Source organism: Mauremys mutica, chromosome 3 (genome assembly GCF_020497125.1).
Source record: "Mauremys mutica isolate MM-2020 ecotype Southern chromosome 3, ASM2049712v1, whole genome shotgun sequence".
In the NCBI taxonomy this organism is placed as follows: domain Eukaryota; kingdom Metazoa; phylum Chordata; order Testudines; family Geoemydidae; genus Mauremys; species Mauremys mutica.
This window is the reverse complement of record NC_059074.1, coordinates 123,151,137-123,166,049: the sequence shown is the minus strand read 5'-3', so window position 1 is coordinate 123,166,049 and position 14,913 is coordinate 123,151,137. Positions and strand designations below refer to the sequence as shown.

At 38.1% G+C, this 14,913-nt stretch overlaps 1 protein-coding gene across 10 annotated transcripts in view; it reads right to left on the bottom strand.

Annotated features, from left to right (window-relative positions):
• QKI (QKI, KH domain containing RNA binding) overlaps positions 1-14,913 on the bottom strand; it is a 321,931-nt gene that overhangs the window by 124,112 nt on the left and 182,906 nt on the right. For 6 of the 10 annotated variants that reach the window (XM_045009085.1, XM_045009083.1, XM_045009081.1 and 3 more), the window contains exon 4: positions 6,552-6,602. The exons of the other annotated variants lie outside the window; for them this stretch is intronic. In XM_045009085.1, the coding sequence (XP_044865020.1) occupies positions 6,552-6,602 (51 nt within the window). The remainder of the gene's footprint in view (positions 1-6,551; positions 6,603-14,913) is intronic. 10 annotated transcript variants of the gene reach the window in all.

Genomic DNA, 14,913 nt, shown 5'->3' with positions numbered 1-14,913 from the left:
TCATCCCCTTCTCTTTTTTCACAAAATGCTAAGCCAATTAACTAGCAATTCTGCTTAACATCCTTAGCTTTATATTTCAGTGGTTACAAAAATGTATAAATTCTTCAGGTTTTTTTTTAAACTCTGCCTACCAAAAAGGTGACAAACTTTCAGTTCAAGGAAAAAAAAAAGTTCTTTCCAAGTTTACGAAACTGCCACCATCAAAACGCAAGTAGAACATCATTCTTAAAAAAATAGTATGGATGCCAGAACAACAAAATGTCATGGTAAAATATCAGCAGACTTTCTGCACTTATGTAGAATGAGACATTGGTTGTGATTCATACTTAAAGCTGAGTTCTATTTTCACATTAAGGTGCAATGTCTACACTGCAGTGTTTGGTTGACAAATGTTATGCTGTTTAATTAAAGAGCTTTAATTAAACCTCTGTTGCATGTCCATGTTATGCTCCTTGTGTTTGCAGAGTGCATCCACACTGGCAGCTCTTGCATCGACACAGAGCAGTGCACTGTACAACTGGCCACATGATGCTTTGGGAAGGGTTTGCAATGCCTCATGGGTAGGGCCCTACCAAATTCACAGCCATGAAACATACAGCATGAACTGTGAAATCTGGTCTTTTGTGTGCTTTTACCCTATACTATATTGATTCCATGGGGGAGACCAACAATTCTCAAATGGGGAGTCCTGACCGAAAAGGGAGTTGCAGGGGGATTACAAGCACAGCAGTCTCTCTCTTTCTCTCACACACACACGCCTGCCTCTGTGTAGTGCAGGAGAGAGCAGCATTCCACCTTAATGGTTTGCTCTCTGCTGTCAGAGCTGAGTGGCATGCTCAGCTCTCAGAACTTCCTGGAGCTTTGAAAGGGGAGGGGTGCATGCCTGTGTAGCAGGAATGCAGGGCAGCAGAGTTTAAAACAGTGAGCAGAGCGGTCACAGCAGGTATTGTGGGATACTGGGGGAGGCCAGATATGGCGATACAATGAGTGTCAGTGCCTACACTGACGCTTTGTCACTTTAAGTTTGCTGCAAAAAGCTTTATGCCTCTTGTCAACGTGGTTTTATTTTGTCATCAAAACAGAGAAGTTTTGTCACCAAAAGTGGCAGAGCCATTGCAACTCCACTGTTTTGCTGCCAAAAGGGGCCTTTTTCCACCAAAACTCTGTAGCGTAGACAAGGTCTAAAGCAAGGATTTCAACATCTGTTTTGTATGAAAAAGATAGTGCATCTTCCTGAAATTTACAGCATTTAGTCCAAGTACACAGTTAATTTATGAATTTACAAGTAAATGTTAGCCTATGAATTAGAAACTGGGTCCTTTTAGAAATTTAGGATCTCTCTCTTTTCTTTGTCCTTAGTGAACTTACAAATGGAACACCACAGATACTTCAAATTTCCATGCAGTTAAAACTAAAATCTCTTGCACAGGCTATGTTTGAAGATATTAAGTTGTAATTAGCTATATAACTAATGGATGTTGTATCTAACTGTTATTCCTACATTATCATAACAAACACACACAGGTCAACACCTAGATAACACTTAAATGGGCCTACTGTGACAGAGGTAACTCACCCAACCACCAGTTCCTCTACAGTTAATTTGCACACAGCAATTCTATTAGCTGTAATGGCTCAGTGGTATGAGGGAGCCACACCACTGAGGGAACACTGTCAAGAGTTGGCATAAGTAGATTAACTGGCCCAGCTGTCACTACTCTTTAAAGATAGTGTGACCATGCACTAGTTTAGGCATCAGTGTTTAAAAGGCTCTTGGTAGCAGTGCCACTGACTCACAACAGGAGCCCTTAAAGCACAGACACAATGGAAGGCAAGAGCTGGGCTCCTCCTGCCCCATTTCACGTAGCAATGGTCTCAGTAATACAGCCCCCTCCCACCCAGTAAATGGCAAAATTAAGGGCCAGAGTCACTACTACTCTTCAGCTGCTTTGCTCTACTCTGGTGACACAAAGCAACTGTAATTTAATTGGCTGGTGCTCTCTGGCTGCTTTCACTGTTTTGGGGTACCGGTGAACCTCTCCTTAAAAATAAAACTCAATGCTAAGTATCTATAAATTATTAGAATTTTTGCATGGTATTGCAACTCTTTGGGCTCCTTCTTCAGAGTTTGAAGGTGAAATTTAAAATAATTTTAAAAAGTCAAAGGAAATACTCAGAGGAAAAACTACGTTAAAATGGAGTTAAGGTTGAGAGTACACTTAAGACTCTCAAGCAACTCTGGAATGTCATCATGAGGGGAAAATACATATGAAACAAATGAAATGGATCTTTAATCTAATCTGGGACCAAAAACACTAAACTGCATTAATCCTAATTATATGATTATCGCATGCTAATCATTACTACAGGACCAAACTGAGGTAGCCTAGGTGCCTAGACTGTGCATTTCTTATCTGGATATGTTTGAATTTTTTAAGAATAAAACTTAACCCTGAATTTCCAGGTTTTCAGATAATGACAACATCCCTGTGATTTTTATACCTTTAAGCTAATGATATATACTCTCAAACCCTAACTCCATTTTAACAGTTTTTTTGTTTGGAAATATATTCTGACATTCCTGGCTAGCTAGAAATTTAGGGCCCAATCCTGTGCTATTTATTTTAAAGGGTGTTTTGTAATTGACTTTAATGGGAGCAGGATTGGACCCTCAATTAGTATAGTAGCCAAACTAACACTGAAATGGAGTACTGTAGGGTTTTAAAATAATTTTACATTTTTAGACCGTGAAATCAGTCTCTTTCTGATTCTCCAATGCTTGAAATACTGTATTAACTTCATCATAGATTTTCTATTTGCCACTAAATTTACAGCCAAGCTATGACTGCATCTCTTAGCCAGTACCATATTTTTTAAAAAGATACATAAGATTACAGTCTTTCCCATGAATAAGGGTGTAAAATCCATTATATTTTTAATTTCAATGGTTATTCTTTACAGGTCCCATATACCACCCAAACACTACAGTATAAAAACAGATAGTGTGAAATCCCTTTTGAACATTTTGTTTATTTTCAAGTCACTGTGTTTTAGGGTTAGAAATGACTAGTATTGTGTCTAGGTCCCAGAGTACCCAATTATTGCAGTTTTGGGTACTGTCAATAATGGGATCTTAGTAAGCTTCATACAACCCTCATGGTATTATATGAATTTAAGTCAATAATCAACAGGGGGAAATTCAACTTAAGAATTGCTTTTAAGTCAAGTGTACATTAACATGGTACTATCAAGTAAAATTCTATTTAAACATGCTTCCTGCAAGATCAATTGCAGTTAGTAGCTCTACAGCTGTTGCTTATGAGACATAATTATTCTTCCAAAGCTACCAAGACAAAATGGCACACTTATCCTTTAGACTAGTTAATATAAACTGATGTGAGGGGGTAAAGGCCACATACCTAAAATTCTCAAAATGACATTTTGTTGAGCGTTAATAAAAAAAATTAATCTTTTACTCCTAAACAGCCAATCTGGCATTAAATTACATTCACCATAACACCAACGAGTAAAATGTATTTAATCACAAACTTAGTACATGGTCTCTGCATCTGGAAAACCAAATCTAGAACAGGTAATTAAATGAGTCTAAAGAGGTTGAGCTTTTCAGTCTATTAGCACAACAATATGCTGCCACATGAGAAACAACTTGGGTCCTAGATGAGGTGGTACTTCTTTCTGTGGTATCTTCAAGTCAACCCTCCCTGACCTCTGAAGAAGCACCACTGACTAATACTGGAGGGAATCATGAATCAACTGTATTTGCTAGAAGGAATTCTGACACAACATTCAGACAAAGCAGGGATGGGAAAACTACATGGAAGAGGGGAGCAAATCAGCAGGGATTCCTAGAAGGACAAAAACATTAATGCAATACATTTCTAAATAACTCATGTATTCCTGTACTCCTTTATTGGCAGAAACTTGCAGAGATTTGTAAGAACATTTTCACTAGTTCTACTCTTTCAGAATCTTGTAAAACTACTAGGTTTTGTAAAAATGTCTACTGAAAGTGACTCAGGAATCCATTCTGGCTTTAGGTGAAGTCAGTCAAAATTTCACAGTGAGGTTACTACACTTAAATGTTGGTGGACACAGCACTACTTGAGCAAAGGCAGTGAAGTGGGGAGAAAGGTATTGGGAGTATGCCCTCATTTATACTCTATACATGCTTAATTCAGATTTTTTTCTATTTTATTAAAAGATTAATGCAACTATTATACAACAAAATATGAAATCGCTTTCTGTGAACCAGACTGTGCTTGGCCCCTACACAGATAATTAGGGGACAGTGGGCTAACTAGAACCTTTGTCCCTCCATTTTGCAGCCTGCATTAGGCCCAAGCACAACTGCAGTCAATTCAGTAGACGAGCATAGGGATAGCTTCCTTCCTGCTCTGATGGGGGTGGTTAAGCTGAATGCCACAAAGAAGCATAGGAGTGAACACACTATCTTCCTGGCATGCAGGTGGAATTTTGAGGCAGAGTTTCCCCAAAACTTTCCTCCTTAACACTGGGCTGTGCCTAACTGGCACAACTGAGCTTTATATTATATAGAGACAGAAAAAAGTTACCTATTATCCAGCATAAACTTATTCTTCCATTCACAAAACACCAAGATGAGAGCTAAAAAGTTTAGTGTGTCATTTTTCATTAGTATTCTTTATGTTGCACAGTATTTTGCAAAGATTAATGTTTACTTTAAATGTTAACCATTTTATTTTCATCTTTACATTGTACTGTTATGACCTGAGAATTCTACTGTATCTGTCAAAAACTGAAGTAATCACTGAAATAGGAACCAGAGCCAAAACATAAAAATTCACAGTTTTCACTATTTTCTCCATCATGTCTCTAGCATGCTAATAATTCAAGAAACTAAAAACTCAGATGTAAATACTTCACCTCTTTGCCCTACAGATGTCAATTAATGTCCATCTAGGTTTAAGGTTAAGAAATTCTAGTTATTGGAAAATGAAAAGTCTCATGTATACATGTGCATCTTTGAACAAGAAAATTAAAAACAGTGCAAACACTAGTTCGTTCCTGGTGGACACAGAAAGCCTTTATTACAACGGATATGAAATCTCAAAAGGATTATTATACATGGAAACAGATTACAGGAAACACATCTAAAGAGACATGCACAAATTGACCCATGTAAGCCATGCCAACCTAATTGAAGTAGTTAGTAGTACATCAGCAACTACTCCATTTTGCCCAAGATTACTCCATGGCAGCAGCCAAAGGCTCAGTGTTTAGACTGAGGTACTGAGACAGAGAACTGCGTCCCCAAACTCTTTTGTGGGTGGCAAAAAGAGGACACAAGAGCTCCCTCTTTATCAGGGCCCAAGAATGCCTGCAGGAGACATCCAACCCCAGCCACAGAAATGTCACCTCCCAGGGGATTAACCATTGCTTGGGGACAGGAGGAACTGTTGAGTTTCTCTATACAGCAATGCAGGAATTGCCACTGCAGTCTTGAGAGGAAGGTTGGAGTTGAAGGGGAAAGGCAATTCTACTTACAGAAGTGTGTATTTTCAACTAACAAATCAAAATCTAAGAAGCAGAAACTTGAGATAGAAGCAGCAAAGAGTCTTGTGGCACCTTATAGACTAACAGACGTTTTGAAGCATAAGCTTTCGTGGGTGAATACCCACTTCGTCGGCTGCATGTCTTGAGATAGAAGCTACAGCAGCTGGAGGTATGGAGCATAAAAAACTGATTTTAGGAGGAAATCAACCCAATAAAACATTTCCATTTATTGATTTATATTTTGAAGATGGTCCCACAAGGAAAAGTATCAGAGGGGTAGCCGTGTTAGTCTGGATCTGTAAAAGCAGCAAAGAGTCCTGTGGCACCTTATAGACTAACAGACCCGACGAAGTGGGTATTCACCCACGAAAGCTCATGCTCCAATACGTCTGTTAGTCTATAAGGTGCCACAGGACTCTTTGCCACAAGGAAAAGATCTAGAAACTTTTTTTTAAAATACTTATATGGGCTATAACATCCAATAGGGTTAAAAAGATTATCTACAACACGTTTCACTAGTTTATGTGCTCACATAGACATACATAGTAAGCAAGAAAAGCTTAAATAAAGCTAAAGATATAATCTTCATACTCAGGGTACGTCCAGACTACCTGCCGAATCGGCGGGTAGCGATCGATTTTGCAGGGATCGATATATCGCGTCTCATCTAGACGCGATATATCGATCCCCGAACGCGCTCCCGTCGACTCCGAAACTCCACCAGAGCGAGTGGCGGTAGCGGAGTCGACGGGGGAGCCGCGGACGTCGATCACAAGCGGTGAGGACGGGAGGTAAGTCGGGATAAGATACTTCGACTTCAGCTACAGTATTCCCGTAGCTGAAGTTGCGTATCTTACCTCGACACTGCCCCCCAGTGTGAACCAGGCCTAAGTGTACACAATGTTTGAGGCTTTTAAACTAGGCCTTCTTTAAGTTATACGTCCCCCCCCCCCAAAATTATTGAAATTTTGACCAAAAAAAGTAAAAAAATTACTTGCCTCTACCTCCAAAACTGCTGGATCAAGGTTGCCTCTGCTCTTAAAGGAGACCTGCAAAGGAAAAAAAACATTGGGCTTGTGCCCTACTTTGCTTCTTTAGGATGTTTAAAAGAGGCGTGAAGGTTTGGTTAAGGTGATTTTTTCTGCTTATTTACACTCAAGATTCAGGTCCTGTCTAGTCCGGAAGACACCATGATGAACGGAGAACTAATTACGAGACAACATCACAAGAACCAAGAGGGAAAACTGAGCAATTGAAAGGGAAAGAGACTGTTACACTGTTGAAATTTTGTTTTCTTAACGTATTTCACTTCAATGTCTAATTAACAATTTGGAGAAAGGATGTGGTGTTAAAGTTCCAATATCCCCATGCGTTCGATTGAGCTAACATTATGCATCTTCTGAAACATGCTGTAAGTCCTCTAGAAAAACCAGTGAGAATATTTCTGATATTTCTAAGGTAAAAAGCAAGCAGAAAATAAATATTTAAAATCACTTTCAGGCCCTCTTTATACATAAAGCAACAAGAAAGAGTACAAGCCCAATTTTAAATATCCTTTGCAGGCTACCTTCAATCAAAACATGATAATGGGAGACAAAGGAAGAAACATGACATGGTTGACTAAAGGCACCCAAACTCTGTATTTTCACTGTTCACTAACCTTTCTTTGAAGGAAAAAAAAAAAAAGAATTTTGCATATATGTACTGGCGGTAACCAAAAAACCAACTTCTTGATAATTTTCCCTGAAATATAGCAAAAAATTTCATTTCTGGTCTCTAAGAGCAAGCTGCCAATTTTTAGACTAAAATGGAAATTCAAGCCAAAGTTATAGAATGGTGGTAAAAGTAGGGGTTGTAAGAGGACAGCTGCAACCTTAACTATAGAGTTATTTCTGGTGCCTCAATAATCCATTAAAAACACTGATCATATACCCTTGCATAAGAAGTATAATGCTAAAGCATCAGTGTTCTTCAAACAGATGCCGCTAAAATGAGTCTTAGAAGATCTGACTCTTAGTAGCAAAAAAATTAAGTGGTTGTCTTAACTGCCCATTAAAAATTGTAGTTATCCTGAAAAAAAGTTTATTACAACATGACAGAAAAAATTTAGTACAGGAATCCCTTAGAAAAATGCTTTAAAAAAAGTCCCTAGTACTGCTTCTATACACTTGTATTAACAAAAATAGAAAGTGAGGGCATGAAATGTAATTACTCCTAGGGAAATCAAGGAAAAGAAAAAAACAAAAGTATGAGCAGGGAGAATTAAAAGGAATTTTCAGGAAACAAAAATACGATTTTCTTTTATTCCAGCTCTACTTCATTGCAACTAACTTCCACAATAGCAGGAAATAAAACCAAACTTTAAGAAACTGAATGTTTACTCAGAACAGTTTAATTTCTAGTTAAATTCTGAAAAGTGCAATGTTCTAAGCTAATATAAAGCCATTTTGTCTCAAAAAGCTAGGGTTGAAAAACACTTGTGAAAATTATACAAACTTATTTCCCCCTCTCTTTGGGGAAATGGTACATTGATCCTGGAACATTTCTAGAAGAGAGAAGCTTGCTCTTTCTGGTTTATCCAGGTGCTCATATAGTGGTATCTGAGAATCTCTTAAGTATTCAAAAATAGAAAAAAATCCCTTTTGTCCTTCCCAGCCTGTAGGAAAATTAACTTGATTAGTTTACAAGGTTTAAGGAAAGGGGTATTAGTACTACTACTTGGTTTGAGAGAGTGGTTGAGGGCCACTGTGTGTCTATGTATGAGTGAAAAATGTATTGTGGCAAAGCTAAGCCAAACAAAAGAGATTTGCATTTAAATCTGAAAGTGATGACATCTAAGGGTCATTTTAGTTAAGAGTTGTACTACCAAATACCGAAACATATTCATATTACAATTTCATCAAGAAGCACTAGGCCCAGAAGCTAGATCAAAGAGTATGATGAATTTTAACCTTTCAAAAATACTGTATAAAACCAATATAAAAAGAGGGAACACGTGCAATTTTTTAGAAAAAACTGTGCAAGTTACCTTTAGAAACACTCAATTAAAAAAAAAATCACTTCTGTCTCAAAATATTTACCTATCATCATTACTAGTAACCCTTAAGATTCCTATAACTGAAATAGATTAGAGCAGGGAAACAACCCTCATTCTTATTCCAGTTCCTTTGCTTTGTGTTTTTGATACCACTTACTGTATGGTCAAGTTTTCCCTGTTTGTTCAAGTATTTTACCCACTGAAGGGGAGAAAAACACTTTAAAAATATGAAAAAAAGTGATCGTGAACCCCAAAGTTAGTATTGGGACACAAAGGCAGGTGCACTAGACGAATCTACTTTTAAGTCTTTGAGACTGATTGATTTCCAAGACAAAAAGTTGGTAGTTACACAACTGTATAAATTAAGCAAGGGATTGTGAATACCTTGATAGGTTTCCAAATCTGAAGATCAGCAAATTACTTGTTTTCTTTCATAGAGGCTGTACTTATTTATACGAACACAACACCATAATACTTGTATGCTTCACATACATTAATTTAGCCACCCTACCCTACTGTAGTAGGGAAGCGTTGTCTCATTTTACATATAGGAAACTGAGGCAGAAAGACTGACTGTAAAGCATTGACATAGGAATCCTGTGCCATAGCTTGGAACTGAACCAAGATATCCTAAATTCCAGTTCACTGTGTTAACAGAACATCTTTCCTTCTATTAACAAGTAATTTATTTTAAAAAATTACTTTTTTAAATGAGAAAACATCTTTGAAAGTCAAGGAGTCCTGAAGAGATTTGCTACAACAGCACACCACAACTACTAGACCATATACTGAAAGTTCTCTTTCTACAAACCATCTGGTCTCTTAAGAAGAGACATCTTTAGTAAGGAATACACTTAAAACTGTTAATCCTTACCTGAGACAGCTCCCCGGAAGTGGCGACATCTCTCCCTGGGTCCAGCCAATAGGAGCTGCAGAGCAGGCACTCATGGCGGGGGCAGCACGCAGAGACTCCCAGCCGTCCTTGCACCTAGGACCCAGAGGGAGCTGTCGCCACTTCCAGGGAGCTCCGCGAAGCCAAGTAGGGAGCCTGCCAGCCCTGCGCCAACCAGATGCCTGGCAAGCAACCCCAAAACATCAAGACAAATGGCGTCCTGATCGTACATCAGTCGGGATGCGGCGCAAAGGTAAATATCAGGACATCTGGTCACCCTAACTGCTGGATGCAGTACAACTGTTCTGTTGGAACAGACAGTCAACTGGTGCAGCTACATTGTGAAACATGTTCCACAGGACCCAACCACACAACACACACTGTTCAGAATGCTAAATATTTGTACCATTGATTTAATACAGACAAGATTTGAGCCTGAGGAGTCCATAAAAATCAGACTCATTAACTATGATGGTGCAAAGGGTACATGCCAGACTGAAAACCTCTGCCACTAAAGCAAGTTCCAGGGCACACTTTCATGACATAAAGGAAGAATCCTCCAGAAAGTATTTGAGAATAGAATATTAGGAGCATCACTCCTGATGTACACCTCTTGTAGTGATGCACATCTTCAGCTCTGATCATGAAAAGATGTACTGGATTTTCCACTAAGTTGTGTGTAAATCTTTTAAACATAACAATTTACAGAAGTTAGTCTCAAAGCTGGAGTATTTCAAGGAGGCGGCCAAACTTCAGTTTCTAGGTACATTTTACATTCTAAAGATTTTTTGTCCATTAGAATTGAAAGAAATTTAAGATCACATCTCTTTAAAATTTCCCCAGAGCTATTTTTTCCAGGCTTCTACAACATCAGATTTGTGAAGCCTACAATTTAACACCAAGCTTTCAGACAATTTAAAAACTAAATTCAGGGCAATTCTGGGGAGGGGTACAGATATATAAAAAAAAATGCAGAAAATTATTTGGCTTGCTCACCTTAACTGGTATTTTGCCAACTTGAAGATCAAAATAATATTGGATCTCAGTGGAAAATTTATATTCTGTGAAGCTGCAGCCCTGATGCTGCCACCCATCTTGATTCCCAGCTCTGGTCCTCCAGTGTATACTAACTCAACAGCCCTCTTACCCTATCTGCTCCCCAACTACTGTTCATGCCAGAAATGAGAGTAATTTGCCCAAGAAGCAAAATCTCCAGCTCCACTGGGGAAGCAACTTCCTAAGGATCACCACAAAGTGAAGCCTCTCGCTAAGGAGCCTTACAAGACTAGATAGGAATCCATGTGGCAAATTGTAGCACATATCCAAGCGTGGTGGGAAAATCTATAGGGGTGGTTAAGACCACCAGGGAAGGCAGGGGTTTCATACATGCTCAGGGCTGAGGATGTCTTCTGGTGACAGCGACATACACTCAAAGAAAAGAAGGAATATTTTTCCAATCTCAAGCTTAACATGCTTAAAATTGGAATACTTTCAACACGGAGGAAAGGCTTCCTCTCCACTATATTCCACACAATTCCATCTCCCTTCACAGCCTCCATATATACTGATGTGCAAAAAGTCTATAGCAGAGAAGCTCTACTGCAGTGACCAACCTTATTATGATGACTCAACATTGGTTCGAACAGGGCTGCTCTCTTCCACACATCGTCTCTACTACATATCAAGACTACTTACGCTTTTGTTGATAATTAAGAGGGATTTTCACTCATTACATATGAAAAACCACAACGCACACCTCAAAATCTTATTCAAATGCACAACCTTAACTCCAAGCTAAGAAAAGTTTAGGAAGAAATTAACAATTATATAGTAAAAAATAAATATTAAAATAAGTATTAAAAATAAGTATTAGTCAAGTATCTGCAGATAAAAATCAGTTATATGAAATCATGTATTTGACTGAAATTGAGACGTACAATATTACTAAACAACTTACAAAGTGAAATATGCATTCATCTAGGACAACCCACATTCAAGAAAGACAGATGAATCAATTTCATCTGAAGTTACATGTTATGCCATTCCTATTCATTACAAATTCAGCTTCCTTTCTTGTCTGTAGTACTTGAGAGGAAATTGGGAGACCAACTGAAGAAACCACATGGAGATCACTTTATGTTGAAGATGTCAGTCTACAAAATACCAGTTCAACCAAAATCTTATGTCATACTGACCATTTTCCCACATAAAACTCTGCTTTTCCCATTTTAACAACTATTTGTATATTCGCTTTAGTCATTCAATAACTTAAGACTTCTAATAGTTATCCCAGTATGTTTTCTGAAATGTATCACTTATATTCCCAACAAAAAACTTATCAAAAGATGAAAACCATACCAAACGTATACATATTACATCTTCTATTAAAAGCACTGTCTTTAGACAAGTCATTTTAAAGTTTCTTTATATATCTTACAAACATCAGCTAAGATTATTAAAACATTTTTCAAATCCAGTTTCCTTTTCACCAATTATGCTTTTTGTCTGCTTTCTGCATTTTATTCGATGTGGACATCAAAACCAGACTGGTCAGTTTTGAAGTCTATCATTCACTGACATAATGCAGTGCTTAGCTTTCAAACACTACTGGAGAATGTTTCAAAGCCTCATAAAACATTGCTACTGACACTAGGCTTGTAAAACTAATTTACAAATGGTAAGTCTAAAATTATGTGATACTATACTTTTAAATAAAAGTATAAACCACACATGAATACACACAGAAAGCACTGAAGAGTATAAAATATGCATTCTGCTATTTCTAAAAGAATCTCATTAGCAAAAAATAAATATATAAAAGCAACCAGCATTTGGCTAGGCATATCTTTTGAAAATTTCCTAGATTAAGATCAGATGAAACTATGATGATCATCTAGTTGGACTTAGCATTTTCACCTATTTTCACCATAGTCCTGTATCAGGACTATAACTTTTGGCTGAATTACACTTTATTTTTATTTATTTATTTTAAAGAAAGACATCCAATTTGATTAGAACACTTCCAGTGATGGAGAATTCACCAATCTCCTTAAGCTGCTCCAGTGGTTAATCATGCTCTCAAAGATTTTAATCCTTCTTTCAAATTTGAATGTGTCTAGCTTCAAATACGAGCCACTAGATCTTGTTATGCTAAATTGGAGAACCCTCTAAAATCAGAAATCTTATCCTCAATGAGGTATTTATAGACAGTGATCAAGTGATCTTTTAAACTTCTCTCCGATAAAACTAAATAGATACAGTTTCTTAAGTCTTTCTCTGTAAGGCAGGCTTACCAGACAGTAGTTATTCTTGTTACTCTATTCTGAATGCTTTCCTATTTTTCAAAGTCCATTACGAAGTCTGAACACCAGAAGCAGATACATTCCAGTAATGGTCTCTCCAATGCTACATATATTTTAATACTTTCTCTCCCTATTCCTACTCAATATTTCCATTTAAACATCAAAAGATTATGTCAGCTTTCTTAGCTGCAGCATCACATTGGAATTTACGTTCATTTGGTTATCTGTCATGATCCCTAAATCTTTCAGGGAGACTGTTTTCCAGGATATAGCACCCCCATCCTGTAATTGTGACCTATATTATTGCTTGTTCCTAAGCTCAGAACCCTTAGTTTTCATATGATACACTTTTGCTTGGCCTAGCCACTCCGGGAGAATGCCTTTTTACAACTCAAAGTACTCCAAAAATAAGTTACAGGGAAAGTTGGAAGCATGGCCATAACCTCTTAGATGTAGTGACAGAAGATGACTTGATGCCCTTGTCCTTGCCTACACCATCAGATCTCCAAAGCCATTTGACTTCAAGAAAGGCCCATGCTTCCTTCCCTGTCAACTGACCGTTGTTGCTGGGTTCCATCACCTCACCATGAGCCAACAACTAAGACAAAAAAGCCTGTAGCAACCAGGAGACTGGCTAGCTAACAAACATTAGAAGAAGCTGAGAAGATAACTTTCTATGGCAAGCAATATTCTATAAACGTTTGAAATGTTTTAAGATTAAAGAGTTCATATGATCCCCTTAAGTATACAACTGAACACCTGTAAACCCCCAAAGGACTGCTCCTAAATTGCTCAACAGCAGCTATGACTTAAACTGCTTATTCATAAACGTTACACTTCCATGCTTTGCATTACAGGAGTTTGCACATGAACACTCAAATTTTCGGTTTGTTAAACATAAATTGGATTATCAAAGTCCTTCTTATAAAGTGTATGGAAATATCTGTAGCCAGCCACCAAGTCAGAGGAGGGAGAGAACCAAAACACGTATTAATGAAAGATGAACAAGGTGGTTTCTTTCGGTTTATAAGTAAGTCTTAGCGAACTCAACTGGAAATTTTTCTCCCCTGCATGTTCCTTGTTTGACCGAACTGTTTGAATACTGAATTGGCTCCCATATTTTTTATATTTTAGAAGTCAACTTATAAACAATCAATTTTTAGATGTTGCATAAAAATTGTTTACTGCTGTGAAATTATTGTATTTTAATCTATTTTATTTTAACCTAGTTATTTGGAATTTTTTTTGGCAATGTTTGTATAGCTTTATTTTAGTTTACAGCTAGGTACAGTTAATAAAATACACCTCTACCTTGATATAACGCAACCTGATATAACATGAATTCGGATATAACGCGGTAAAGCAGTGCTCCGCAGGGGTTGGGCTGCACACTCCGGTGGATCAAAGCAAGTTCGATATAACACAGTTTCACCTATAACGCGGTAAGATTTTTGGCTCCTGAGGACAGCGTTATATCGATGTAGAGATGTACATATAAAATTGGAGATGTGTGTCATATCAATGTTTCTTGAATTAGATGCCTGGGAACTTTAAGAACTAGAGAACTTGTAGGGTAATTAACTAAGGTAGCCTTCTTAAAGGAGGCTCCAATTTGATGTTCTCACAAATACACAGAATGTTTTTCCCCAGCTTTAAAAAAATATGAGAGAGAGAGAGACCAGTGAATCAGGGAACAAAGGCTCCGAATACAATACACTCCAGATGGGACAAGTTCACTCTAAGTATTCAAGTGTTGATGTTCCACTCTAAGGCCTTGTCTACACTACTAAGGCTATGGCTACACTTAGCGCTTCAAAGCGCTACCACGGCAGCGCTTTGAAGCGCTAAGTGTAGTCAAAGCGCCAGTGCTGGGAGAGAGCTCTCCCAGCGCTGTCCATACTCCACCTCCCTGTGGGGAATAATGTACAGCGCTGGGAGCCACGCTCCCAGCGCCGGGGCTTTGACCACACTGGCGCTTTGCAGCGCCGCAATTTGCAGCGCTGGAGAGGGTGTGTTTTCACACCCTGCTGCAGCGCTGCAAATTTGCAAGTGTAGCCATGGCCTAAGTTTTGTTGACAGAAGTTACGCTGCTTTAATTAAAGCACTTTAAACAAACCAGTGTTACACGT